Source organism: Sciurus vulgaris (assembly GCF_902686455.1).
Source record: "Sciurus vulgaris genome assembly, chromosome: 8".
Classification (NCBI taxonomy): Eukaryota; Metazoa; Chordata; class Mammalia; order Rodentia; family Sciuridae; genus Sciurus; species Sciurus vulgaris.
Genome location: NC_136468.1, coordinates 8,399,268 through 8,425,605, shown reverse-complemented (window position 1 = coordinate 8,425,605; position 26,338 = coordinate 8,399,268). Strand labels below are relative to the sequence as shown.

The 26,338-nt window shown below is 45.1% G+C and overlaps 1 protein-coding gene across 2 annotated transcripts in view; it reads left to right on the top strand.

Moving 5' to 3' along the window:
- CNTNAP2 (contactin associated protein 2) overlaps positions 1-26,338 on the top strand; it is a 2,020,421-nt gene that overhangs the window by 1,856,868 nt on the left and 137,215 nt on the right. For both annotated transcript variants that reach the window (XM_079149276.1, XM_079149277.1), the window contains exons 19-20: positions 7,550-7,786; positions 15,783-15,916. In XM_079149276.1, the coding sequence (XP_079005402.1) occupies positions 7,550-7,786; positions 15,783-15,916 (371 nt within the window). The remainder of the gene's footprint in view (positions 1-7,549; positions 7,787-15,782; positions 15,917-26,338) is intronic.

Genomic DNA, 26,338 nt, shown 5'->3' with positions numbered 1-26,338 from the left:
TACAAATATTTGTATATATAGTTTTCTAAAAGTAGGACAGTAGTGTTATATTAACAGCAGTTTTCAAATGGTTCAAGAATTTTATTTATATATGTATATATAACATGTATGTATATATCATATACGTATATATAGAAATATATAACATTAGAGATAGTATTAAATATAATATTTTACTTATTTATCATAAATATCATTATATTAAACAAATACATTTTAAATTTTAAATATTTATATTTAACATTATTTACATTATTCATACATTATTCATGCATTATTTATATATTATTTGTATTCATGATATATTTATATTTATTATTCATATTATTAAATATATTGCATTTGCTATTAGACAAAACAAATACGGCGAAGCGCTGGAAGTTAGGGGCTCCAGATAGGGAGGATGCAGGAGTTACTGGTACTCCTTTTGCAACTCCTCTGTAAACGAGAAACCATTTCAGAGTGCACTGTTCTTCCAGCGATTTTTGAAATAAGGATGCAAGGCCTCCAGGCCCCAGTCCCGCCTTCTCCCAGCCGCTGGGCCGGCTGCCTCAGGCCCAGCTGCGCCTCCCGGGTGACCCCCCGGGCCCTCTGACCGGAATCCGCGAGCCCAGCCGCGGCGGAGAGCTCCGGTCGGACGTCCCCAGGCCTCGCCTCACCCCTGCCCGGCGCGGCTCCGAGCGCCCTGGTCCTGTCTGGCTGGAGAAGACTCCACTCGCTGATGCCAACGCGATGCCCCTTTCGGGGCTTTGGGCAGCCCGCCCGGCCCGCAGCGTGGCGCCTGCTCCCCTCCCGCTCTGTACTCCGCCTGCTGGGCCGTGACCACCGCCTCGACGGGGGCTTTGCCCCTCCGCAGCCGCCTGGGCAAAGTCCACACGGCGTTTGCCTCCCGGGTCTGCGTGGGCCCAGCCTGAGAAGGACGCCAAGGGTGCTGAGCAACCGAACGGAAACCAGGGGGTGCTGGCTGGGGAGGCGACAGAGCCCCTCTTTGCACCCCACGGGCACCGGGGGCAGGAGAAGGGCCCGTACCGAGCAGAGCGCTGGGAGCAGCGGCTGGAGGGATGGGAAGGAAGCCCGCGGGGGGCTGCAGCCGCGGAGGGCAGGAGGAGCGCGGGCCAGGCCGGCAGGGCGGGAGGAAGGGCCGGCGTCGTCTGGAAGTCAGGGGAAAGCAGAGGCTGCGGGGCTTGAGAGTTCTTCCTCTGAAGGAAAGTCAGGGCCTCTGCGTGGCGCTCTAATCTGCCCCAGCTCCCCTCCTCCCTGGCCTTGGGACTCCATGGCGTCAGGGTGTCCCCATCACTCCAGCTCTGCCCTCTCCCCTTCTTGGCAGACTCTTTCCCGCTTTCCCACCTGGGTAATGCAACACCTCTCCCGCTCAGTCCTCAGCCTCCTCCCAGCGCTGCGTGTGGTGTTGAATGCTGTCCATAACAATGGTCGGAAACTCCCCTTTTCTGACCATACTCTGCTCTGATGTCTCTGCTCCCCTCACTCAGAGGCACCTCAAATGTCACCTGTTCTTTGGTTTTTTGAGATTGGCTTATCTCACTTAGCATGATATTCTCCAATGCCTTTACTCCATCTACAGAGAATCAACATGTATCCCATTTGTTTACAATTAAAAAAAAAAAAAAAAAGTCACCTGTTCTAAGCTAAACTACTGATGCTGGCCACCAACTCCTGACCTCTAGCCCCACCAGGACCCCTCTAGGTTGCAGGATCAGGGTTGTCACCAGGTCCATCAGAAACCCCGTCCGCCCCAGCATCCTTTCTTTCCTTCCCCTCCGGCAGCTTGGCCCTCAGCAGGCAGCCAGCTCTCTGCTAGTCCAAAGCAGCTTCGCATTTCCTGTGCCCAGGGCAGCAGCCTTTTCCATGGCTGCTGCCTCCCCTGTCCCTTCCCTCCCATCCTTCACCAAACTGCAGTCGAGTGATCTTTTAAAACTGAAAATAAGTTTATATCATCTTCATTTAAAACCCTTCAGGAGTTACCCAAAATCAAAACCATAATCTTCAAATACCATGCCTTTCTCTCTAGGTCACCTCCTACCAAGCTCCCTCAAATTTTAGCCATCTTGGCCTCTCTGCATTTGTCCTCCATACTGAGGACTTCACACACTCTCTCCCCTCTCCTCTCCCTGCTTCCCTCCCTCTCCTCTCCTCCTCTCCCACATCTCCTGTCCTCTCCTCGCCCTGGAACACTTTCCCCACCCCCAGCCCCAGTTAAATCTCACCCACCTTCAGTTATTAACTTACATGTAATCTACTCCCTGCTAAATCCTGTGGCTTATAGAAAGCACTTTGTAAATATTTGAAAAAATAAATGAAAAAGACTGACCAGCGGCAGACTTTGGTTTGAGGGATGGTGTTTTTAAGATGGAAAGGATTTAAAGCCCACAACAATTGAAGGATTGGCCCAACCAAGGTCACAGAGCCAGGGATAAAACCCACATCTCTTAATACTGGCCTCCACATGGACCGCATCATCCCGAGAGGCCTCTCAGGTGAGGTTTGCTACAGTGAAGCCCTCGGGTCCCTTGCTGTCCCCCATGATCCCAAACCTCTGTGCATGCCAGTAATGCTTACCAGAGCAGCTTCAGGAGCATGGCCCTGGGAATCCCAGATGCAAACGCTCTTCCTTTCTGAGACCCTGCTGAAGTTTTTCAGTGTTGTTGCTCTCAAACGCCAATTAACAAGGCCCCCTGGCTCCTGCACAGCCAAGCCTCAGCTCGCTGATGTGCTTAAAGCAACATACTTCGCACTTGGGTCTCATGGACAGCATGCTCCATCCCGGCTCCACTGGAGAGACTTGTCTGTGGTATTCCTCCTTCTTTCAACAGATTCACTTAAAGCTTATTACATGGAAACAACCTGGAAAGGACCAGGCCTTTACAGAGAGTGGTGGGAATTGGTTACAACAGATACATTTCCTCCTAGGAACACGGAACTAGTAGAGGTGAACATTAACCCCTCCCACGTCCAGTGTTGTTAATCCAAAATGATTATAGGAAATTGAAGAAAACATCAAACAGAATAAAAAAATCAGGAGGGAAATTGAGTGGTACACTTGGAGAGAAAAGGTAGATTTTCTCAGTGTAAGCCAGGAGAAAAACTGGTTGTGTTTCAGGACAGCAGGGCCTTCTGGTAGTTACCAGAAACACATTTAGACAGTGCTGAGCTTTGCAGGTTGTCATGGGGGGAACCAAGCCTAACACAGAGTCCTGATGCTCACAGAGGTCAATGTCCAAGGTCTCCAAGAGCAGAACTCCGTAAAATTCACTGAAGTCTTTTACTAGATGACTAATTAAAAAGCAGTTAATGAGAGTGATCATTCTGAGCAATGGAATTCAGCCATGGAAGAACTTCATGACCCTGAGGCTGTGTGCAGGCCTGGTTTCCCCTGGTGTGATCCTGCTTCCCGGGAGGAACACATAGATTTCAGCAGAAGCTGTAGAGAGCTTCCTGGGATAGTTGGGATGAGGTAGAAGAGGGCTTTGGGCAGAAGGAAGGAATAAGCAAATATTAAAGTCTTGTTTGTAGCAGAAAGTAAAATGAAGGAAGCAACTCAATAATGGCAACTCAATAAATGAGCTTTGCTCAATAAATGGCTGGGTGGGTGCATGTGTGGACAGAAGAGCACATGCTGGAATAGCTTGCCCAGGCACGTCTCGTCAACTCCCTATATAGTGAGGTCGTGTTGGCAGCTTGAAATCAAATGAGGTAGTGGTATTTACACCACAGGGATTGGCAATAGGCAAAAAGTACTGATTGGCTCTTCTCCCTCCTGCACAGCCAATCATTCAACATTTACCACACACTCTGGATCTGTTAGATGAAATTCCTGTGGGAACTGTTCTCTGAAGTTCTTATATTAAAAATCAACCTTCCCATCTTTTGTTGTTGCTTCTCTGTTTTAATTACTAATACACAGTGGCATTCTTCAATTATCTTTTATTACACATCCAAAGTGGCCCCAGCATTTGTGGGCTCTCCTGGCAAACCCACCATCATTTACTACATTGTATCCACGGGGAAATAGTTTCAAGTTGCAAGTTACTGGCTTTAAAATAAACTTTTGGAGAAGAGCCCATTTATAATTTGGGGATTTTCAATTCTGGGTCTTTGGGGAAGTTAGAGAACAAAAGAACCACATCAACTTCTGATATATAGGTTACAAGATATATCCTAAGTAAAAAGGCAAAAGGAATGGAGTTATTTAGCTTGAGGAAGAAAAGGATGGGAAGCAATTTAATTATGAGTGTGGATGCTAGCTCTTTTGTTCATTTTTTATGTTTTAGGATTTTTTTTTTTTTTTTTTTTTTTTTTTTTTTTTTTTTTTTTTGCTGTTGTTCCCCTAAGCCTCAGGGATTTGGTTAGACAAGGGGATGAATATCGTTATGAGATTATTCTGGGATGAATGACTTGTGGGTGTTATTTCAAACATTTGCAAACTTTTTTTCCTCCATCAGGGATAATTTCATATGATCTGTGTTCAAGACCATTAAATAGTTAAAACAAGGTCATTTTAAGGGTACTCTCACCTTTATGATCCTAAGTCTGCAGATGGTATACTGCATTTCAGCATTTTGAGAAATGTGATGTAATTCAACAAATCTCTCATAATACATCTTAGAATGCTCATATCCAAAATTTCATTTTTATCAAAAAATGAATATTATGAAACTTAGACTATCTTATTAGTATAAAAACCTTAAATCAAACATTCTCACCCAATGATTTTTGATAATCTAATGAGGGAAATGATGTTATTTGGAGTCAGTTAAATTGGTGTTATTTGAGTTATTGGTTCAGAAGGGATGGCAATGTCTCATCCTACAGAAGAATGCAGTAATCTGATTTGGCATTTCCTTAAAGCGATCTGAAACAATGCAATGGCAGCTGTAAATCTGCCACTTGGAAGCTTAAACGATTCCCATCACTCCTGGGCCTTAGCTTAGCCGTTGGTTTATGATGTGGTTTCAGAATAACACGCTTGGGCTTGGTGTGCCCCTTCTTCCAAAACTGACATAAATCCATAACGCTTTTTAATGATGACTCTAAAATACACCAAAAGTATTCTCTGAGGCATATTTTTGGATTGTTTATCTAAAATCTTTAGGTTCCTGAATTTCCCTTCATGATCTGCCTTGGAACGGCTGTCTCCAGTTTAGCTGATAAATGCATACTAGCTCACTCCCGCACACTGCTCAGCTACCTGCTCCCTCAGGCCACCACGCTGCCTTGTCCTCCCAGGTGTGTTTAAAATGCTGATGCCAAGGCCCCTGAGCCAGGACCTCTGAGCTCACTCCAGGACCTGCCCCGGGACCAGCATTTCAACAGCCTGCCGCGCAGACCATCTGTGACGTATGGGGCCTGCCCACTCTCTGACTCTGGCTCTGGCAGGTGGAAGCTTAGGTTCTCCACGGGGCTGCTGTGCACCTGCAACTTCAGGGCCTCAGAGGCTTTCCCCTCTTGACCGGCCTCTGTTGCTTAGAACCTCCCCGCCCAGGCTCTCAACCTTGAACTTCAAGCACCTGGTGGTTTTGTCTTTTCCTGCCCAGCTTCCCTGACCGCCCGCCTCTGACTTGTCTGAATCCTCTGGCCCTGCTTCCCCGTCTCCTTCCAAGCCCCAGGTCAGCCTCTTCTCTCCCCCACGCCTGAGCCTATTCTCAGAGGATGCCCCCACATTTCCTGGTGGAAGCTCTCCATGCCAGAGTGAACGCCACAGTGCCTTTGCTGCAGGTGGCCTGCCTGCCTCCCTGCTCGGCTAGACATGGTTCCAGAGACCTGTCCTAGGAATGCATATCTGAACCAGAGATTCTGAACTCCAAAGACAAGAACCACCTGTGTCTCATTCACTGTACCCCGATACCCAACCTAAAGTGGGGTGGGAGCCTCCAGGGAATTTATAAAAGGAGCTGTGGATGTAGTCCAGAGGCATGATGCCTCGGCCTGCAGACTGGCTCTCTGCCAAATGTCTTTGCACATTTCTCAGCTGGGTGCCTCACTGAGTTCCAGGGTCCCCCTGTGTATCTCTAGTCCTGGGCATACCCTACTGCATTCAAACAGCCTGCTTCTCAAAATCCTCCTCTGGATCTAGGGCATCTTAAGTGCAAGGACTGTAACTTCAGTGCTCAGAATTGTGCCTACTACATAGCCTGTGCTCAGTAGTTTCTGAAAGAAGGAAAGCCAACTCAGGCAGTGAGAGTTCTCCTCCCATGCCCGCCAAGGTGACCTCCCCTGCTGTGCTCAGATGGTGGCCTTGTCTCCTCCCACACGTACTGCACTGTTAGAGGAAAGGCTCCTCACAGACCAGGACCATTTTTGCTCAGCTTCACATTCTAACAAACTATGCAGCAACCAGCATGGATGAAATATTCGATCAATCTTGTGTTTCCCAACGAAGATACCTTCAGGATTTTGAGCAAGACAGTTCTTCATTGTGAAAGACAGTTCCCTAGTTGCAGGACACTCTACTGACCTTAACTCTGCCTGCTAAAAGCCATTAGTACCCCCCCCCCAGGGGATACTAATACTGTCTTCCTCTGTCAGTCATGGTGTGGAGCAGTGTTTTGCAAAATACATTCTGCATCGTGTCAATTCTGTGGGATGTTGGATGTTGTGGGACTAATGTGTTCCCCGGGCAATGAAGTTTGAGAAATGCTTTGGAATGGCATATGAAGAGGGTCATGAAACTGGAACTTTGAAGACCACAGGAATCTTCATAGGGTGACTCGGGCTGTCAGTGAGGGAGGGGAGTTCAGAACACAGGTGAGCAAATTATGGGCAACCTGCACAGGAGCCTGTCTGCCAGGAAGTGATTAAAAACTAATTAGCACTCATTAGGCTATCAGAAAAGAATCGTGCAGGAAGGGTTAGGGACCTTTCTTCTTGTTTCTTAATGATAATAATAGATACTATTTATTTAGAGCTAATTACTCTCCACTTCACAGATGAAATACTTACGCCTGTAGAAGTTGGTTAAGTAACTTCCTGTAAGCCACACAGCTAACTGACCCCAGAGCCGAATCTCAATCTAGTTCTCTCGAATTTCATATTTTGTGAATGGAAACCCTATACACAAAGCCCCTATTCCCAGGTCTTAGGGTTTATCATGGGCCTCTATATGTGAATAACCAAATCAAAACCAACCTCAGAGAATGCACAAGTGGACTCCTTAAACCAGGGCTTTATGCTGTAATTCTGCCTTTATTTTCCAGTCTGTCTCCTTAATCTAAAAATTAGTTATTTGGCCTAAGCACTGTAAATGAAATTTTTCTTTAGTTTGATTTCAGCTTCTTAATTTTTATTACTGTTTTTAATTTTACAGATATCCATACTCTGTTACATGCTCTGTTGTTTGGTTTGGTTTTGATAGACTATTTGTATTGATGAAATGGCACCCATCTGAATATTGACTCAGTCTGATGCCTTCCTGGGGCCAGTGACCTATCTTAGAGACCATGATGAGGTCAACAGTCTAGCCAGGTTCAACACCCTGCCTGGGGTGACATCAACGCTGTCCTCATTTTTCAATTTCATCTTTCCTTTTCGACAGATGTTGGTGCATTTTTTGAAGAGGGGATGTGGCTTCGGTATAACTTCCAGGCACCTGCAGTCAGTTCCAAAGACTCAGGCGGCAGAGCAGAGAACTCTCTGGACCAGCAGCACTCGGGCCCAGACCTGGCTCAGGAGCAGATCCATTTCAGTTTCAGCACCACCAGGGCACCCTGCATCCTCCTCTACGTCAGCTCTCTCACCACAGACTTCTTGGCAGTTCTCGTCAAACCCACAGGTAAGGACAAGGATGGTTAGTTTCCTGCCATCTCACAGTGGGCAGACAGAATGTTCTAGAAGGAATCTGAATTGTTCCAGCTTGTTCTTTATTCCCCATGGGACATTAAGAAAGTGAGCTAACTTCTTTGAATCCTGTTCTCTGTATGAAAGTCAAGAAATATCTCACTGCCTGAGCACTTTGTAGCAGCGTGCTACAGTAGTAGCGTCAATAAGGTATATCAATTCCTTTCAAGAACCTTATTACATGAATAAGAGATGGTTTCACAAGTGTAGTGATTATTTTTTGTTCCCATCAAATAAATCCCTTCACCCCTGTGTTAAACTGGCATGAGCTTTGAAGTAGTAAAATTAATTTTATATAAATCAATGAACTATCCTGATTTATGATATTGTATCAATAGACAACTACAGGATTATGAACTTTCAACAGAAATAGAAAATCAGAGATATTTTCATCCCTAAACTGCCTCAGAATTCTACTTTTATAAAATACCTCCCTGGAATAAGGGTTGCTAAAGGCAGGGGTGCATTTTCACTTGTAATGCCCAGGCACCATCTTGATCAGCACTGAGCACTGAGCCAGACAGGATCCTGGTTAGAATATGCAAATGCGCTTCAGCCTTCCCACGGTGCCCTCTGAGAAGAGTCTAGCCAGTCCTGAACCAAGGAATGCATCTCCTCTCTGAAACATCAGTTCACTTATAGTTAATGTTTCAGGATCACTTTTTTAAGGAATAAATGTGTTTGGTGTATGAAGGAAGAGATCCCAGCAGCTCACTCCTGCAGAGACTGTGTGAGCTCTGTGAAGACCCCCCCATCATCCACCCCTCCTTGCTCCCTGACAAGTATTCCAATGTTGTAGCATCTTAACGATCAAGATCTTCTCCCATGGGAGCCAAAAATTATTAACCCAATTCAACTAAAGTTTTAAGAAATTGCAAATTTTAAACTCCTTCTCTAGGTAATGCTCTGTTGGTAAAAAGAATGTGAGCAAATGTATATGGCGTAAAATTTTCCCTTTTGGAAATTATTCCTAAAGAAATAAGACAATCACACAAGGATTCATGAAGCACAAAGATGTTCATCATGGTGCTATTTATAAAAATAAGGATTAGAAAGAGCCTAGAAGTTTGTTTTAATAAAAGAGTAACAAAGGGAGACATCATTTTATGGAATAATATGAATTCATTAAAAATAATTTTTATGCAGAGCAACTAATGACATAGGGAAATTTTATCTAACATAATGGTAAGACAGAAAAAAAGAAACTAGAGGTACAGTCTTGAATCTATAATCAGCTTAGCTCTGGAAAACAAATACAGATAGAAAAATAGCAATAATGTGCACACAGGTGTTTGACTGGATTATGGGTGATTTGTTTCTCCTGAGTAATATTCTTCTGTACATGTCAGATGCTCACACTGGGCAAGTGTTGCTTTTCTAATCAGAAAAGAAAAAAGAATAGCAAGTAAAATCAGAAAGTAAGAGTGCAGGAGAGAATATATGCATCCCCTGCTTTCCAGGAGACCACTGGTTTATTTCCACTGGATCAGGAGAAATGGATTTGTAATCTTGATGTTCTCTATCCAGAGGTACCAGGCTCCCAGTGAGCAGATATCCCTTGGGCTTCTTCCCATTAGCCCGGAAGAGGGCTCTCACCTTGAGATTGTCAGGAATTTGATGAGCATGCACCGTGGATGTTGTCCACTCCTCTATTGCTGCCACACTGAAATTTGGTCCCAGCTCAATTTCAGTAACTCATCTTCCCACAGCCTATGGCAGGCAGCCTTGCGCGCATGCGCGCCCCGTATGGGGGTGTTCATTGGTGGGGGGTGCTTTGAGTAATCAGTTTGTTAGTGACGGCTGCCACTTAACGATGCTCACTGAATGCCCAGCACCATCTTAAGTGTTTCGCGTGGGCTGATTCTATGAGCCACACCTCCAAGAGGTAGAGCCCGTTCTGATGCCTGTCTGCAAATGGCAAGGCCACAGCGCAGAGAGGTTCGAGAACTCGCAGGCTCATCTGCTGAGGGTAGGGCGGGGGTTTCTAGCTGCGGGTGTCGCCCAGCGCCCTCCGCCAACTGCTCCCTCCACGGACTGCTCCCTCCACTGCAGGCACCTATGGACATCAGTGCACTTAGGGGAAAAGAAAAGCTGACCCTTTCTTTCCAATTGTTGCAAGGCCGTCCTCAAACTGCTGGTGAAAATTTAAACCTTTTGCATTCCAAGTACTGCTTTTTTTTAATTTTTAACTTCTAGGAAAAACAAAAAACATCGATAAGGTCTATGTATGACAAAATACCAGGGGGTTAAAAAAAAAAAAAAAAAAACTAACAAGCTAGAAAGTGTTAGCTAAAACCCCTGGTGTCCTTCCGGCCTCATGAAAGGCTGTTCCCCAGAGCCCTCCTCCCTGGAGCCTCCTTGTTCTCACAGCCGCCACCACCTCGCAGTTGCTTGAGCTCTATTTGCAAATGCTCAGTCCTTCCCCCTCCTGTGGGCCAGGCTAACAAGCCCTGAGGACTCTGCTCTGATTCTGTCCCCTGGATCCCCGCCACCACTCTCCCAGACACTCATCGATGCCCCATGCCCGTGTTTCCAGCTTCACTCATGTCAGGCAACTGCACTGCCACCCCATCACCCAGGGGCAGGATAGCACCTCCACTGGGCAGCCCTGGCCCGACTCTGCTTCCTGTTGCTTCTGCCTCAGCCTTTCCCAGCACAGCCAGAAAGCCCTCCTTCATATGGACATTGTTGACTGGAGATAGTGTATAATGTCCCCACTAAACACTTAACGGAGCCCCTGCCTTGGTCAAAGGGGAGATCCCTAATCCCACCGTCTTTAGGCAGGACCTACCAGCCTCATGGGAAGATCCTGGATTGTCTGGATTTGAATTCTGCACCTGCCTTTTCTCAGCTGATCTGGACAATCAGTAAGCAGCCTCATGCTTCAGTTTCCTGATTATAAAATAGTGTCTCCCTTATTGAATTGTTATGAAAATCAAGTGAGTGCCAAGTCTTAAGCACCAAGTGGCATATACACGCAGTGGCCATGGGTGAGGCTGAGTGATTATTCTCATTGGAATCCACAGATTCAGTCCATATTTTGCCACCTATTCAGCGGCCCCTGCTCTTCATTTTCAAGAGGCACAGACTCCAGTCAGCCTTCCGGTCCTCTGTCCTGGCCTCATGCCCACAGGGCTCCCAGACCCAGACACCCTCCACCTGACTTCAGTCCACACCTGTCTTTCATCCTAAGCCCACATCCAGGCTCACCTCCTTACAATGACTTCTCCTGGCTTCAAACTCCCATTATGCTTATTTTCAATGTCATTTGTTTGGCACTTAATGTACTGTATTGTTATCTGTCTCTGTTATAAATACGCCCTGTCTCCCCAGGAGATGAAAAGCTCCCCGCACTGTGTCTCCTGCCTACAATAGGTGCCCTATAAGTGTTTGCTGATGATAATGATGAAGTCCAGGAGAGAATAAATCTGTTAAGTACGTTATTTGCTGCAGCCAATAAAAGAGCAGTCCCTTATAAGGGCTTTAATTCACCTAGGAGATGAAGATGATATAGAAGAAGTGAAGTACCCCTCATTTGAATAATATTTTACTTTAACGGGTAAATATTAACATCCTCCCAACCATCATTTAGTGATCCTCTTCTGCTGTTACTTGAAAGGAATAAATATATCATTTAAATTTTATTTTTCAAGAATAGTTCCACTATTGTTTATAGATATTCACCCTACATAAATTTAAAGTTCCAGTTCATCTTTTTTGTCAAAGCAAATAATTTCTGATGCCATTAAGTGAACCATTTATAGGAATTTTAAATCATATCTTCGAAGCCCAACAAAGACAGAAAAGAGAAAGAAAAAAAATGAAAACAACTCAATATTGACTTTTTATTTTTCCCACTTAGTAGTAGGGATTGATCCCAGGCCTCCCGTGCTAGGCAAGTACTCTACCACTGCACTACATCTCCAGTCCTTTCCATTGTTTATTTTTGAGACTGGGTAACACTAAGTTGCCCAGGCTGGCCTCAAACTTGTAATACTCCTACCTCCACCTCCCAAGTAGCTGAGATTATAGGCGGACACTACCACACCCAGCTTAATACTGCTTTTAATAGAACAGGAGAAAATACAAGGACCACTGATTGTCAGGAGGCATTTGGACCAGGTTCTGCATAGTTACCAGTTCCTCTGACTCAAATCCAGAGCCTTCTCTTACTTTTCTTTGGATCCCCAGATCCAGGCATATTGCTCAGGCTTGGGGGGCAGGGATGGTTATCTGCATTACAAGTGGATCCACACTTTAACCAGACAGACAGCTCACTTTCAGACCTGCATAAAAACTGTGCTTTGTACAGGAAGTAAAGAAATGCACTCTGCAGAAGTAAATTAATGAAAGGTGAATCAATGGAGCCAAGTATTTGAGGGAACTGGCCATCATTATATAATGTCCAAGCATCAGGAGTAGAAGCTTAGGACAACCACTTGTTCGCTCTCTAGGTTGCCAAATGCTGTCTAATCATCTCCTTCACTTGCAAACAATGATTGCTTTTAATGCTATTAGGTAAAGAGGGGAAAAACTCAGAGAAACGCTGAGGGGTGGAGAAAAAGAACCCAGGAAGAGGGAGCAGCACCTTCTGAGGCCCTGAGGCAGGAGAAGACTGATATTTTCTAGGGAACAGAAGTCCAAGGCAGCTTGGGTATACAAAGCAAGAGGGACAGTGGTATGATTTGAAAATAAATGAGCAAGCAGAATTCAAATCAGATGGGGCAGGAGGAGCCACGTTAAGAATGTATGTACATCTTCATCCTATGAGCAACTGGAAGACTTCAAAGGGCTTTAAATGAACCCATGAAATACATGTGCATTTTGAAAAGACTTCTCTGTGCTTTGCATGTAAACATTGGGAAAGAGAAAGCACAGAAGCAAGAAGACCCATTCATGAATGGATTCAAAATATGCTTATATGGGCCTGGGGATGTAGCTCAGTGGTAGAGAGCTTGTCTACCACCTGTGTTTAAGCCTCAGCACCACATAAAAAATAAATAAAATAAAGTACTATGTCCATCTCTAACTAAAAAAAATTTTTTTAAATATATACTTACAAAGTAGCAATCATAGATCAGGTACTATTCTAAACACTGGGCCTAGTGAAAGAAAGTATATAAACAGAATTCTGACTTTCATGGAGTTTACCTTTGAAAAGAAGATAGATAAGCAAATTAATTAAGTGCAAACTGCAGTATGTTGTATGGTTAAAACTGTTATGGAGGAAATATAAGGCAGAAAGGGGAAGACTGGCCAAGGAACAGGAATAGGTAACTTCCACTCTCATTGAGGAAGTCACAGAAGTAATCACTGAGAAGATGACAGAAGAGCAAAATCTGAAGGAGTAAGAGGTAGGCCGTGCGGACATTGCAGGGCAAGAATCCCAGACAGAGGCAAGGGCAAAGGTCCCAGGTAGCAACTTGGTAGGCATCTGGGGAGAGAGAAAGGAGGCCATTGTGAACTGGCGAGGCCTGAGCAAGGAAGAGAGAGATCAGAGCTTAGGTCAGAGGTGATGGAGGATGCTCCAGTGGGGACTGGTAAGTCACCACAAGGACTTCAATTGCTATTCTAAATGAGATAGAAGCCATTGGAGGATTCTGAGCAGAGGGTCACCTTTCCCACTGACGACCAGTGGGAAAGGTTGTGTGAGGGGCAGAGGTCAGATTGGGCGGGGGAGGGGAGCAAGGTGCAGGTACACTTTAAAGATCAAGCCAACATTGGCTGAAATACACCTGATACAGGAAAGGGGAGTTGGAAGCACAGGGTGGCCATCAATCAAAATGCACAGTGATGGGGTACTTCTGGGGATGGATCCATACTACGTTGCATGTGCTACATCTGAGGGGCCAACAAGACATTCAGGTCAAAATATTGAGTAGACAGTCACAGCAAGAGTGACCTCAATGGAGTCAGGAGTAAGTAACTGTGTGACCGGAAGGTTTTTGATAAACAGAGAAGGTGTTGGACACAGAGAGCCCACATCTGCTGGAAAGGAGCCATGTGGAAAAGAAGGGGTGAATTTGATATTTAAGAGAAGAAAATCAGCCATGCTTGGCAGAAATGCTATAAGCAAAGAAATCCAAGACAAGATGCTAAAGTAAAACTCAGAAATAGCAGAGGTTTATTGAATTTCATTCGGGAAGTAAAAACACCAAGTGCAATTAATTCTTGATTACCCTAACAAATGTTTCTTTCAACTCCGGGAACATGGTGCTACATTTTAAATGGCATGTGTAATGCTTGAAGCCCTAAATAGGGAAGGGCAGCATCTCGAAAGCACTGCATTTCTTTCTGGGGGTATGTATGCGTGCCAGCATCTGGGAGGAGACACTGTCTAGCCGCAGAGCTGCTATCGCTCCCTGCGGGCGTTTCAAGTGATGGTATTTTTGTTGACTTTCTCAGTCTTGATTATCACATTTTATTTTATAACTTAAAAATAAATGTCTCAGCCAGGCACAGTGGTGCACGCCTGTGATCCCAGTGGCTGAGGCAGCTGAGGCAGGACAATCAAGAGTTCAAGGCCAGCCTCAGCAGTTTAGCAAGGCCCTAAGCAACTTAGCAAGACCCTGTCTCAAAAAACCAAAGGCGAGTGTGTTCCCTGATATGCGGATGCTAATTCTCAATGGGGTGGGGTGGGAAGGATAGAGTTACTTTATATTAGGCAGAGGGGAGTGAAGGGAGGGGAAGGCATGGGGGTAGGAAGGGCAGTAAAGTGAAGCAGACATTATCACCTCAGGTACATGTGTGACTGCATGACCCATGTGATCCTGTGATATGTACAATCAGAAAAATGAGAGATCACGCTTCATTTATGTATGATCTATCAAAATGTATACATGCATTCTACTGTCAGGTACAACTAATTAGAACAATTTAAAACAAAAATGATAGAAGGGCTGGGGATGTGGCTCAGTGGTTAAGCACCCCTGGGTTCAATCCGCAGTACAAAAAAAAAAACAAAAAAAAAATCAGATTATCAGTTTTATGCCTGTAGAAAGAAAATGAAAGAGGCAATAGCAAATCCAGTAGGTGTTTCCAGTTGGTCAAACTCTTGCAGGATGGCTGGCTCCATTTTTAAGTTCCAGGATGTCAAATGCTGTTAACAGCACGAAAATTCCAATTTGAGTAAAAATGACATTAAAAAATTGATAATATTTTAGAGATCATAAATAAGAGATAAAAGTTATGCTTGCTATGCAGATTAGCTAAAAGCAGGATCTAGGATGTCACATTAACCTTTCTGAATAGCACTTGTCATTGTTGAGAAGAAGCAAGGAGACAAACAGGGAAATTGAGGCGGCCAAATGAAATATTATGGAGGGGCCTTGTGGGCCTGGGTCACCCATCCTTGCCTTTAATTTGCATTTGGCTAACCTCTAACCTAGAATAAAATTCATATTTTGCTTTCTTGTCCACAGTGAAGCCACCTCAAATCCCATGTATTTATCTTTGCAAATTATGTTTGTTTTTAATATTGGATGGTTGAGATTCTTTTACATGCGGATTGTCACACTTCACTGATGGCATAAGACCTTCTCTGTGCAGTGCCTCTATTTTTTATTTCACATAGTATTTGGTGAGGCCTGCAGGCGTCTCCCCAGTCCTGCATTGTATATGTTCTCGTTCTTCATTTCCAGGCACAACCCCAGCTTGGAGCATTTATACGACTTGCTGCCTCAACTTCGAGATAATGGTCACTGGGGCGCAACGTGGGCAGGTTGTAAATACCCGTGAGCCCGGTGCTGTCAACCCTGTGGATCAGCAGCTATCTGAGTAGAGAATCCAGATTCAAAACTGGAATGGTGTCAAAAGGCATCAAACGAAGGAGCAGAGTTTAACTGAAGTCTAAGTTTCAGCAGTGGGGAAAGTGACATTGAAATGAAACAGAGCAAAATAGCTACCAGGTTTCTTTCCTTCTTCTTAAATAGGAAACTTGCAGATTCGGTACAACCTGGGAGGCACCAGAGAGCCGTACAACATTGACGTGGACCACAGGAACATGGCCAACGGACAGCCCCACAGCGTCAACATCACCCGTCAGGAGAAGACCATAATTCTCAAGGTATATGCATGTGTACATGTAAATGATACACATAATAATAATATCATGTGGGTGTCTATGCCCTGAAATACTTGGCCATTGGCTTTCTTTGGGGGAATCAGGGCAGGTAGAAGAAACAGTTATCATACTTTTTATTACAAATAACTAAGTAAAAAGATACATAGTCATCACCAGGTATTCATGAGGCATTGGTTCCAGGACCCCCTACCCACAGATACCAAAATCTGAGGATGCTGAAGTCCTTTATAGAAAATGGAATAGTGTTGACTACGTACAGTGGTACATGCCTGTAATCTCAGTGGCTTGGGAGGCTGAGGCAAGAGGATCACAAATTCAAGGCCAGCCTCAGCCACTTAGCAAAACCCTCAACAACTTAATAAGACTCTTCCTCAAAATAAAAAATAAAAGGGCTGGGGATATAGCTCAGTTGGTAGAGTGCTTGTCTTGTGAGCACAAGGCCCTGGGTTCAATCCCCAGCACCGCGAAAAAATTAAATAAAATAAATAAAAAATAAAAAGGACTGGGATGTAGCTCAATGGTAAAATGCCCCTGGATTCAATCCCTAGTACCAGAATAAATAAAATTTAAATGGCATAGTAAATGCATGGAACCTACACACATTCTTCTGTGTACTTTGAGTCACCCCCAAATGAGTTATAATACCTAATACAATGTAAGTGCTCTGTAAATAGTTGTTGTATTATATTGTTTAGGGGTTCATGACAAGAAAAAAAAATAAGGCTCAGTACAGATGCAATTTTATTTTTAAATATTTTTGATCTGCCACTGGTTGAATCTGAGGTCACAGAACCCCTGGATATGGTCCGACTATAAATCTTACTGGAAAGGCAGTGGCAAAGTTGATGGTAAACGAATATTTTAGGGAGAAGTAGAATAACCACTTCCTCTGTGTATTCTTCGTGGCTTTCCCACGGCCAGACCTCGGAATCATCCTGGGATCCATCCGACCTCTGTTCTCGTCTGCCACGTCATCTCTCCTGGCCACCCTCAGGTGTCCGGAGCGCATCATGTTTCCCAGCAAAGGTTATTTTGTTTATCTGACCTACTTCTTTCACAACTAACATAATATGAATAACTGCAGATTTTTTTCTGTGGAGGTTTTGCCTTAAAAGTCCTCAGAACACAGTCTCCCCAGAGTCTCAGACTTTCAGCACAAAGGGAGAGTTGGATTGTGACATTTGAGTTTTATTTCACATTTTTTGCCCCCACCCCTCTGTCAGCCAGCCTGGGAGACACCATGAATAAACATCACCTGGGGAGGTCTCGCCAGGCTGGGAGCCAAAGGACCAAGGATGGGAGCTGTCGCGCATTCTCGAGAAGGAGTTCAAAATAGATACCTGTCAGGACAGAACCCGGCGGGTGCTGCTTTGTCAGTGAAGAGGAGAGTCATTTGGCAGCACCCAGACTTCATTCAGATTTGGCCGGTGGCTGGGGGGAGTTCAGTCGCAAGGAAAGGCACAGCCCTGTCTCTCCTGTGCTGCTGCATGTCAGATTCCTGACTTGATGTGGAGTCCGCGCTGGCCTTTAGCAGTAAATGCCAGAGGGCACTTTAAGGACAGGTCTTCCCTAGGAAAATGACAGCACGCTCTTACAGCTCCTTATGCCATCTCTGGAATGAGACGGAGATCCGGTTCTCTCCAGTGACCCGCCGAGTCCCTGGTCCAGCACAGCGCCTGTGGCACCTCAGGGGCCGCAGACTCTTCATTGACCATATTAAGCCCAACTCTAACCTCGGCTCAAGTCCACTCCAAAAGGCCAGTGAGTCCAGGAGCCAGGTGGCTTTCCTCCATCAGATGAACAACTTGTTCAGTGGCACTGAATTAGACATTCTCTTATTTTAAACCACCAACCTGTTACCTCTTGTTTTAAAAATGACTTATCTAGCCATTTCCCATCGCAAGTTAAAAAGTGCTCAACAATTAACTTTAAAGATGGGAGAGCAGAGGAGACCCCCACAGCCATGGGATTGAGTAGGGTCAACTCCCGCTCTGCCACAGGGCCTTAGAGACCCGCCTGATAAAGGGGAGGGGTGGTGGCTGAAGAACCCGGGGCTCGTGAATCACAGGCCACAACTGCAGAGCACCCAGGGCACTAGCAGGTGAGGGGGTCTGGCCCTGGTGTTAGGATGATTTGGCAACAAATGACTTCCCCATCAAAAAAATCAGTTCAGAACTAATTTATTGGGGAGAATTATAGAATTTAAGTAAGAGAAAACCAACCCTCGGGGAGGAGAATTCAGGAAACCTAGCCTACAACTAGAATACCCTGGGCCAGCCTCTCCCGCCTTCCTGTCTCTCTTGCCTCCCGGAGGCCTGGGTTGACTACTTCTTACTGCAAGTCCCATCCTGAATATGTCACAGGTCACAGTCACTGGCGTCCTGGGCTCGTGTCTTCCCAATTTTACTACCAGGAGAAGGGGCCCTACTTTCTTGATTCTCATTTTAAAATCCCAGATCTCTTAACTGGCCCGCTTGGGTCACACGCTCACCTGGCGAGAGGAGAGGAGAAAAGAGATGCGCGGTTCCTCCTCAATTCCTGAGATTGGTGTGGGCAGCTGGGGGCTCGCCTCAGAGAACAGAACCCAGCTGCAGTGAAGGGAGGGAGCCATGCTGGGCGCAGGAAGCTCGGGATGGGCGAATAGGTGAGGAAGTCAATCCACATAACAGGGAAGGATTTCTGCCACGGAAGTGCACCCCAGTGCCTCCCACTTCTTGAAGCTGTAATGCAATTGAATCAAGGTCCCCGGAGGTGTTCAGGGAGCGGCCTGAGTGGCTGGGGAAGATTTCAGCCTGGGGAGCTCTAGCTACCCCAGCCCAGGCTCATCCCTGCAGGCCTCCTGAAGGGCAAAGGGACAGGTAGGAGGTGTGGCCGAGGGAAAGACAGGACTCCTCTTTGTGGAAAAGTGGGTCCCAGAACTTCCCGTGCCCACTTCTCCTCAGGCAGGAGGCCTGGGGAGCCAGAAGTCATTGGGACGATACCTTTACCTCTACAAAACACACTGTAATGTTTTCCTTACAACAATCTACAAATCTATCTCGAGAACTTCTACAACCTTAACAATGTGTGGGAAGAGACATAATAAAACATTAGTAGTGATTATTTCTGGGTGACGGGATTATGAATGGTTCCCTTTCCTCTAGAGTTTTCCGTATTTCCTCATTTTCCATGATAAGCATATATTGCATTTTTATAAGAGAACAAAAACATGAAAGGTACCTACATCCTCAACCACTTCTGATAGCCCCCTCTTCCATAAAATAGAATGGCAGAGACAGTCACTTCAAATTAAAACCGACTTGTAATCAAAGAACAGAAATAATTCGGAGCTGAGTTTGAAAGTGCTGTGGAATCACGCCTTTGGAATTCAGGTGAACTTTCATGCATTTATACAAGCTCAAACATCATATAATTTAGATGATGTTTATCAGTGTTTATGGTGTTTTTAAAATCAGGTTTACCTTCCTAGCTGGGTTTGGCTAAAGCTAACATCAAATTAATTTGCATTCCCTGAGCACACACCGTCCGAAACGGTACTGAGCACTTGAGGGAAATTGACCTTGGATGAAGCATTTGCTGCCAAAAAATAAAGCACCCAATCTCCACACCGATAATGAAGAACTGGCGCTAGCAGTTATCAGACACCAAAATGAATGGGGACCCACCACGACCACCAAGTGGCATCACTGCTGAACACCAGCCGGGAATAATGGCCTAATGCTTGATGTCAGTCAAAACATCAACACACCTCCCGCTGGCAGAGCACCTGCGGAGTCCTGTGTGCCAAGAGAATGGGCCAGCGGAGCTCACTGCACAGTGCCCACGTCGTGTGTCACCAGTCCTTCCTGCTTTTCCTCCCTCCCTCTTTCCTTTCTTTCTCCCCAGCCACATTGTACACGGGATCCAAGGAGGTGGACAGGAAGCCCAGGAATCGAAACAGGGAAATGAAGCGGGTCATGGAGAAAACAACCCAGGGCAGGGGGACCGCGCAGCCTTACTCAGATCACGGCGTCCCACCCAAGCACAGAAACGGCTCTGAGCTTCTTGAGAGCAAGAGGATGAAATGCACCACTTCCTCCACAGCGTGGGAGCTTTTCCTACTCTATCATTCTCCTTTTTAATACTCTGGATTACGCTTACCAATGTGGAGAACTGCCCATCACATGAGCCATTAATGCAGCATCACATCCGTGACAGCAGCAGGCGAGGACGGATTCTTTCTGTGGTCTAGGCACAACCTGATGCTCGTTCTCATATTCAATTCTCGCCCAAACCTTATGAGCTGTGTGCCATTATTATCTCAGTCTTAGAGACGTTGGAGCTAACACTCAGGGGCTGTGATGTAACCCACCCAAGGTGGGGATGCAGTGTGGAGCAGAAGCAGAGGTGAGCTGGGCCTGTCGCTGCCCAGTTCACATGCTCCAGACCGTCATTCAGTAGAGAGATGTCTGGAGGGAAGCTCGTGAAATCCTGCAAGCAGATCCCTCTGGTTAACAGGGCCTCGAGCAACATGCATTTTTATTATTCTTAGAAAATAATTCAAAACATTCAAAAGTGCAGAGAATAATAACATATATAATCTATGTGCCCAACACCCAGACATTACAAATTTTGATGTTTTGCTGTCTTTCTGCAGGTTTTTTTGCTTGTTTTTGTTTTTAAGATGCAGGGACAGTCAGAGGTCCTCTGTCCTTCTGTTGTGGGGCAGGCTCTGGGAAAAGCAGTAGCAATGCCTTCTGCATCACTGTAGCAAAGGTGACCGCATCTCCCTGGGAAAGTCAAACACAACTTCAAAATGGAATTCTGCCCAATGTCCCTGTAGAGAGTGGGCAGGTTGGAATGACGGGCAGGTGAAGGGACACGAGTGGAGAGGAAGCAGCTTTCTGATATCTAGCCTGGTCCAAGGACAAAACTAGCTAGGAAACAGAAATGAAAAAACTGATGTTCTTTATCCATAACTACCACATATTTTGTAGTTTTGATGGAATTGAGACAGCAGAGAGTTAGGGATTTATTCTCTGGCATAGATACTCAGAATGCACATGGAACAGATGGTAAGGATGTGTCATTTGGCTTCTTTCATCTAACTGGAGAGCCACCCTATCCTTGCCAAGAAGAAGTTAACGGATTTCCTGCAAGCAAAATAAGACCTTTCTTCCATAATTCTAAGTCTTTAGGAACAAGTGGTGGTTAGGTCTCCAGGTTCTTTACCACAAAGGACATGACTTTTTTATTTATTGGGAGTTTTTGTAACAAATGCTCACCCCAAAATTCTATTTTTAAAATAAAGATGATAATTTCTCACTTGCCATTAATCAGAATTTCAACCAAATTGTACAAAAACATTTGCATGAATTATGATTTGTACTACGTGTCAACTATGAATCTCAAAAATTGTCAAAGAAACGTTCAAAACATAAGCAGCAGGTAGCGTATACTACATGCTAGGGACAGAGAAAAAGATGCAACTGTTAGGGTAACACCAGTTGCTGTAACAATTAACTCCAGATTTTCAGTGGCTTACCCAGTAGAAGTCTATCTCTTCTTAGCTAAGTTTCTTGATACAGAAAGTCTCGTGGTCTCCAGCAGTGATGAAAGTCACTTTGACTACCTGACCCTCCGTGGTCACCAGGTCCCCACCTCCACCCTTGGGAGGAGGAGGAGTCTCCTGATTGGGCCACATTTTTTCCACTGTTCTCATGGCCCTCCGTGGCTCTGTCCTCCAGGAGGCTCTTTCCTGTGCCTGGTCTGCCATGGCCACCTCTCAATCAAGTCCTGGGGACAATGCACTCCTGTGGCTGTGCAGCTTGAGGTTCCAGCTCCTGCAGGTACAGATGTCCCTAAAGTAGACCAGCCCTGTCGTTTCTTTGCAAGCACAGTTCCCTCAACTCCTGAGCTGGCTTCCGAACCCTGTGCTTCCAGTCGGTTTCCTGTGCCCATAACTGCACCCCAAGCTCTTTCCAAGATTTGAATCTCAGACCCACCTAATTATTTCGTCTCCAGATGTCCATGCCTCTCTCCCAAGGCAATGGCAGCTACCTTGAGGCTACCTGACATGAAAGGCTCGGGTGGCAAGACCTCAGTGTGGCCGTTACTCATGGGCTGTGTCAGTCTGCTCAACTGAGAAACCTTACTGCACCTTTGTGGCCCAAAGCTTTTTTGCAGTTCCAGCTCCTTCTTTCTGGTAGAAGCTTCTGTCTTCCTGGGCTTGCTCTATGCTCATTCATTGATATTTGGAAACTGGCCAACTCTTTCCTGCATCTCTCTCCTCCTTGGGGTAGGAAGCAGGAAGTGACTGACATCTGTGACCATTGCATCCCTTGCAGAGAACCTACCCTAAGCCACAGGTCACAGGCACTGAGTCTGACAGGCGACATGAGATGACAGTTTACAGACTAGTTTCTTGCATGCAGTGGTCCTCCCTGTGGCCAGGGGGAGTATCCCAGGACATACCATACTTTGTGTGGATGCCTGAAACCACACATAGTACCGCACCCTACAGACATTGTGTCTATGACAAAGTGCAATTATCTATGACAAAATGCAATTCTTAAATCATACCCAGTAAGAGGCTGTCAATATTAACATACTAATAGTATCAGATTAGCAACCTACTGTGATTTGTGAAAAATTATACTCATTTTTAACTTACCAAATTACACAGTAGTCGCTTTAGAAAAATAAAATAATTAATGTAATTAGGGAAAACACAATCATTAGAAGAAATCTCCTAATGTGCTTTGCTGGAGTCATAAAATCCTAACCTTCAAAATTAAAGAAAACTCAGAGGTCCAACCTGAAGCTCAGTGTCATGTAGCACACGATGTCACACCAACAGAAGAGCTCGATCAGGTCCCAAACGTGAGCTCAACCTCGCATCTTCTGTGTCGCCATGCTTCCTTTCTAAGCAGCCTAGAGCCCAGACTGAAATCAGACACGGAGCTCAGATTAATAAATTAAAATCGGTACCTTTATCACCCTTGAACTCTCTTCCAATAAAGAACAATACCAAAAAGCCTATAGATGTAAACACCCCTGAAAATTTTAATACCAGAAGTTGTTCCAGTCTTTATTACAGAAAATAATGGAGTTTGGAAACATTAAATCTTCTTAGGGATGTCAGAACAAATAAGAAAGGTTGACCTAGGTTGCCTGGAATCTTGCTCTTGAAATTCCGTTTACTGTAGCTTCTTCCCTTTGGCTAATTGGGTTTCTACCTACTCTGGGTGGTGGACTCGCAGCCTTGACTGTGCACTACGAGCGAGCTTGACGCGGGATGCAGAGCCATTGGAACACCCCTTTTCCTTCCACAGCAGTCTCCCCACTCAGACTCTCTTCTGGCACCTCAGAAAGAACCTACTAACTTTGCATTGAATGGAAGACTGACATGTTCAATTCTAAGGAGAGCATAGTTCAGTATTTTGTTAGTTTCCTGTATCCTTGCAGTGGTTTGATTCCACAGAAGACATCTGGGAAGAAAAGAGAGGGGAACTGCATATGTTGGAACTTCCATTAATTTGGCCTGAGTTCATTTTTTCTTCCATATTTCTGTGTATCCATAAAAGCCCATTCGTAATTGAGACACACATCAAAACCCTCAAAATCTCATTAGCTTTTGTAATCTCCTCTCTGGTGTTAGGTTGGGCTGTGCGTTCTCGGCCCTTGGAAGGGTAGTTCAGCAAGTTTTCATTATGTGGTATGAGCAAAAAGCAGGACTATTTGGTGAAGTGTCTCTAAAAGGAGAAAGCAAGGTACCCAGATTCTGCTCCCTGACATAGCTTCAAACCAGTGGTAGCTTTTACTCAGGTCACCTCTACCCCTACAAGGGGCATCTACAAGGGCAGGCAGCCAGTAGGCAAGGGGTGCTGTAGAGGTGTCTAGGGAAGGTCCTGTTTATGAAGATGAGAAATTCTCAAGATGGTTCCAGACTATTCTATTAACAATGTATTTTTCTTTCTATTTAAAATCACCTGAAAGGGTCACTAAGAATTTAGCACGGGATGTCTAACTAACATTATCTCTTATCCCATCTACCACCCAAACCATTGCATGCTGGGAAAGGTCCAAACAGCAACCAGTTTTTCAGCCTGACTTGGATAACATCAGGTGGTCACCAAGACCCTCCACAAGGCCTTTAGCTGATATGGAGCACAAATAAAATGGATCAACTTGAGTCAAAAATGTGCTGAATGTCTACCACAGGACAGACATCTGAGGAGAACGTGGTTGGCTGGTGGGACAGGGGGTGACAGGAGGAACAAAATATGTCCTTCACCCTCAGGAGCTTCCACCCTGAGAGGAGAACAGACGTGGGCACGCTTGATGTGCCTTTCTTCAGATAAAAGAAACGTGTTCTACCTAACTCTCTACAAGAGACTTCAAAGTTAGTCTCCCTTTCAATGTGTAAATAATAGAAAGGGGACGTGGCAGAAGAGAATATTAGCAATTTGAGCTGGTAATAAGACCAGAGCACATAAAGCAAAATGGTCCTTCGAGGATGATCTCAGGCTAAGCAGAGACGCCCTTGGGCTGCGGCTGTTGAATTCAGAAGTTGTTATTAAGACATAAATATTAAGGAGTCCTTATTATCAGGCTCCTCCACTTAATAGCTCTGTGATCTCCAGCAGGTTACTAAAATCCATTTCCTTATTGGTAAAATAGGAACAAGGCCACTTATTTTAATGTGGTTTGTGTGAGTTAACTGAAAATACAAAAAAACATCTAGCATGGTCTATGGCCCAACAAAATATTAGCTTCCTTCCTTCCCAATTCCTTTCTCTTTTTAAAAGCAGGAACTAAGAGAGGACCAACAGGTCATTATCCACAGTGTCTTCAGGACAAAGTTTCCCCTCCACTGATATGAAGGCCAGCCCATTAAGCATGTGTTCAGGACCCAACCTAGACACAAAGCACAGTGTGACTGTTCCCTCCATGAGCCCAGGACAAGAAACAGACATCCATCCTACAGATGTGAACCAAGCACCAACCCAAGCAGAAGCTCATACTATGGAAGCACAGAAAGAGCCAATAAATCATGGCGGGGGGAAGCAAGGGATCCAAGAAGACTCACAGAGGCATTTGAGCTGCATCTTAAAGGTCTTCCCTGGGGGCCAGGAGAACCCCGTTCTCTTACTTATCTTTTACTACAGGATTCAACATTTGCTTCTTTTGTAATTCATAGAAATTATACAGACGAACATAAGAAAAAAATAAGTTGGAACCCATCAAACAATCTGAAACAGAAAAAGACTCATAATGAATATGTCAACACTTGAAGTTTTTCATTTCTTTTCTAAAGCAATTTCATCTGCAAATGAATTATGCACTCCAGGGCTAGACAGGACCTCCATTCCTACACTCCAGAAAAATGTGTTTGCTTCGCTCTCCATTTCTTACAGCTCAGTGGGACGGCAGCTGCAGTGCAATTTCTGATCCAGTTTCAGGTCTGAGGTGTCAGTTCTCTTTCCTTCTCCAGAACACAGCCAAAGCTTATGAGCTGCAGGGTGGGGAGTTCATTTGTTCTCCCCAAGCACATTAAGTACATAAATCATCTCTCAAGAAAGAAGATAAGGCTGCTGGATTTCTATTTTGTCTAGCATGAAAACTAAAGTCCAATCTGTGAGGCATTATATTGTTATATCCATCTGCAGTGCACTAAAATCACTCTCAAAGACTGTAATTCTCCAAGCTATTTTTTAGTACAATAGGCAGAGCGGGTTGTTTCTTATGCACAGTTACCTGAAAGCAGGTTCCTATCTCACATAAATTTATCTTCTCTCTGAAAAGTAAATGTATCTCAACATGCGGTCCGAGGTTCTGAAGGGTTGCACGCTGCCCCTCCACTCGCGGGAGGGAGAAGTCAGCTCTGTATTTAAGGTGAGGATTTTGATGGACAGGGGCCTGGAGTGGGGGCTGAGCTAGTGTTAAAGCGCCCTCTAGTGGTCGTTGGCCATAATCGTGAGCGTGGGGAGGGGAAAGGACCTTGTGAGACCAGCTTAGTGGTGGTTTTTTTCCTACCAATGCTCATCACCAGAGCCGTGGGTTATGACCTGGGTCGTTTGCGTCTAATGTGAAATACCGTGATGATGGCAGGATATGGCATTGTGTATATAACTGTTGTGTTCAAAGGGTACAACCAGGGATTTTTATGCTGCTCTGTCCCCAAGCCCTGGTCACACAGGAAAACCTCAAGAAGTGCTTGTTGAGTGACCAAGTAAATGAAGAAGTCCAGGTCTATTCTGTGCACACATCATGAGCTTGAACCATCTGAGGGTGCAGAGATCGCTTCTGCTTTCTGGGGTACGTTTGATTCACATTCTTCTATGGTCATTGCTGAGCAAACTAAAAGGATGTCCTCTTCTCTAATGTTAAGATGAGGAAATACAATGCAAATGTGGGAGGGAG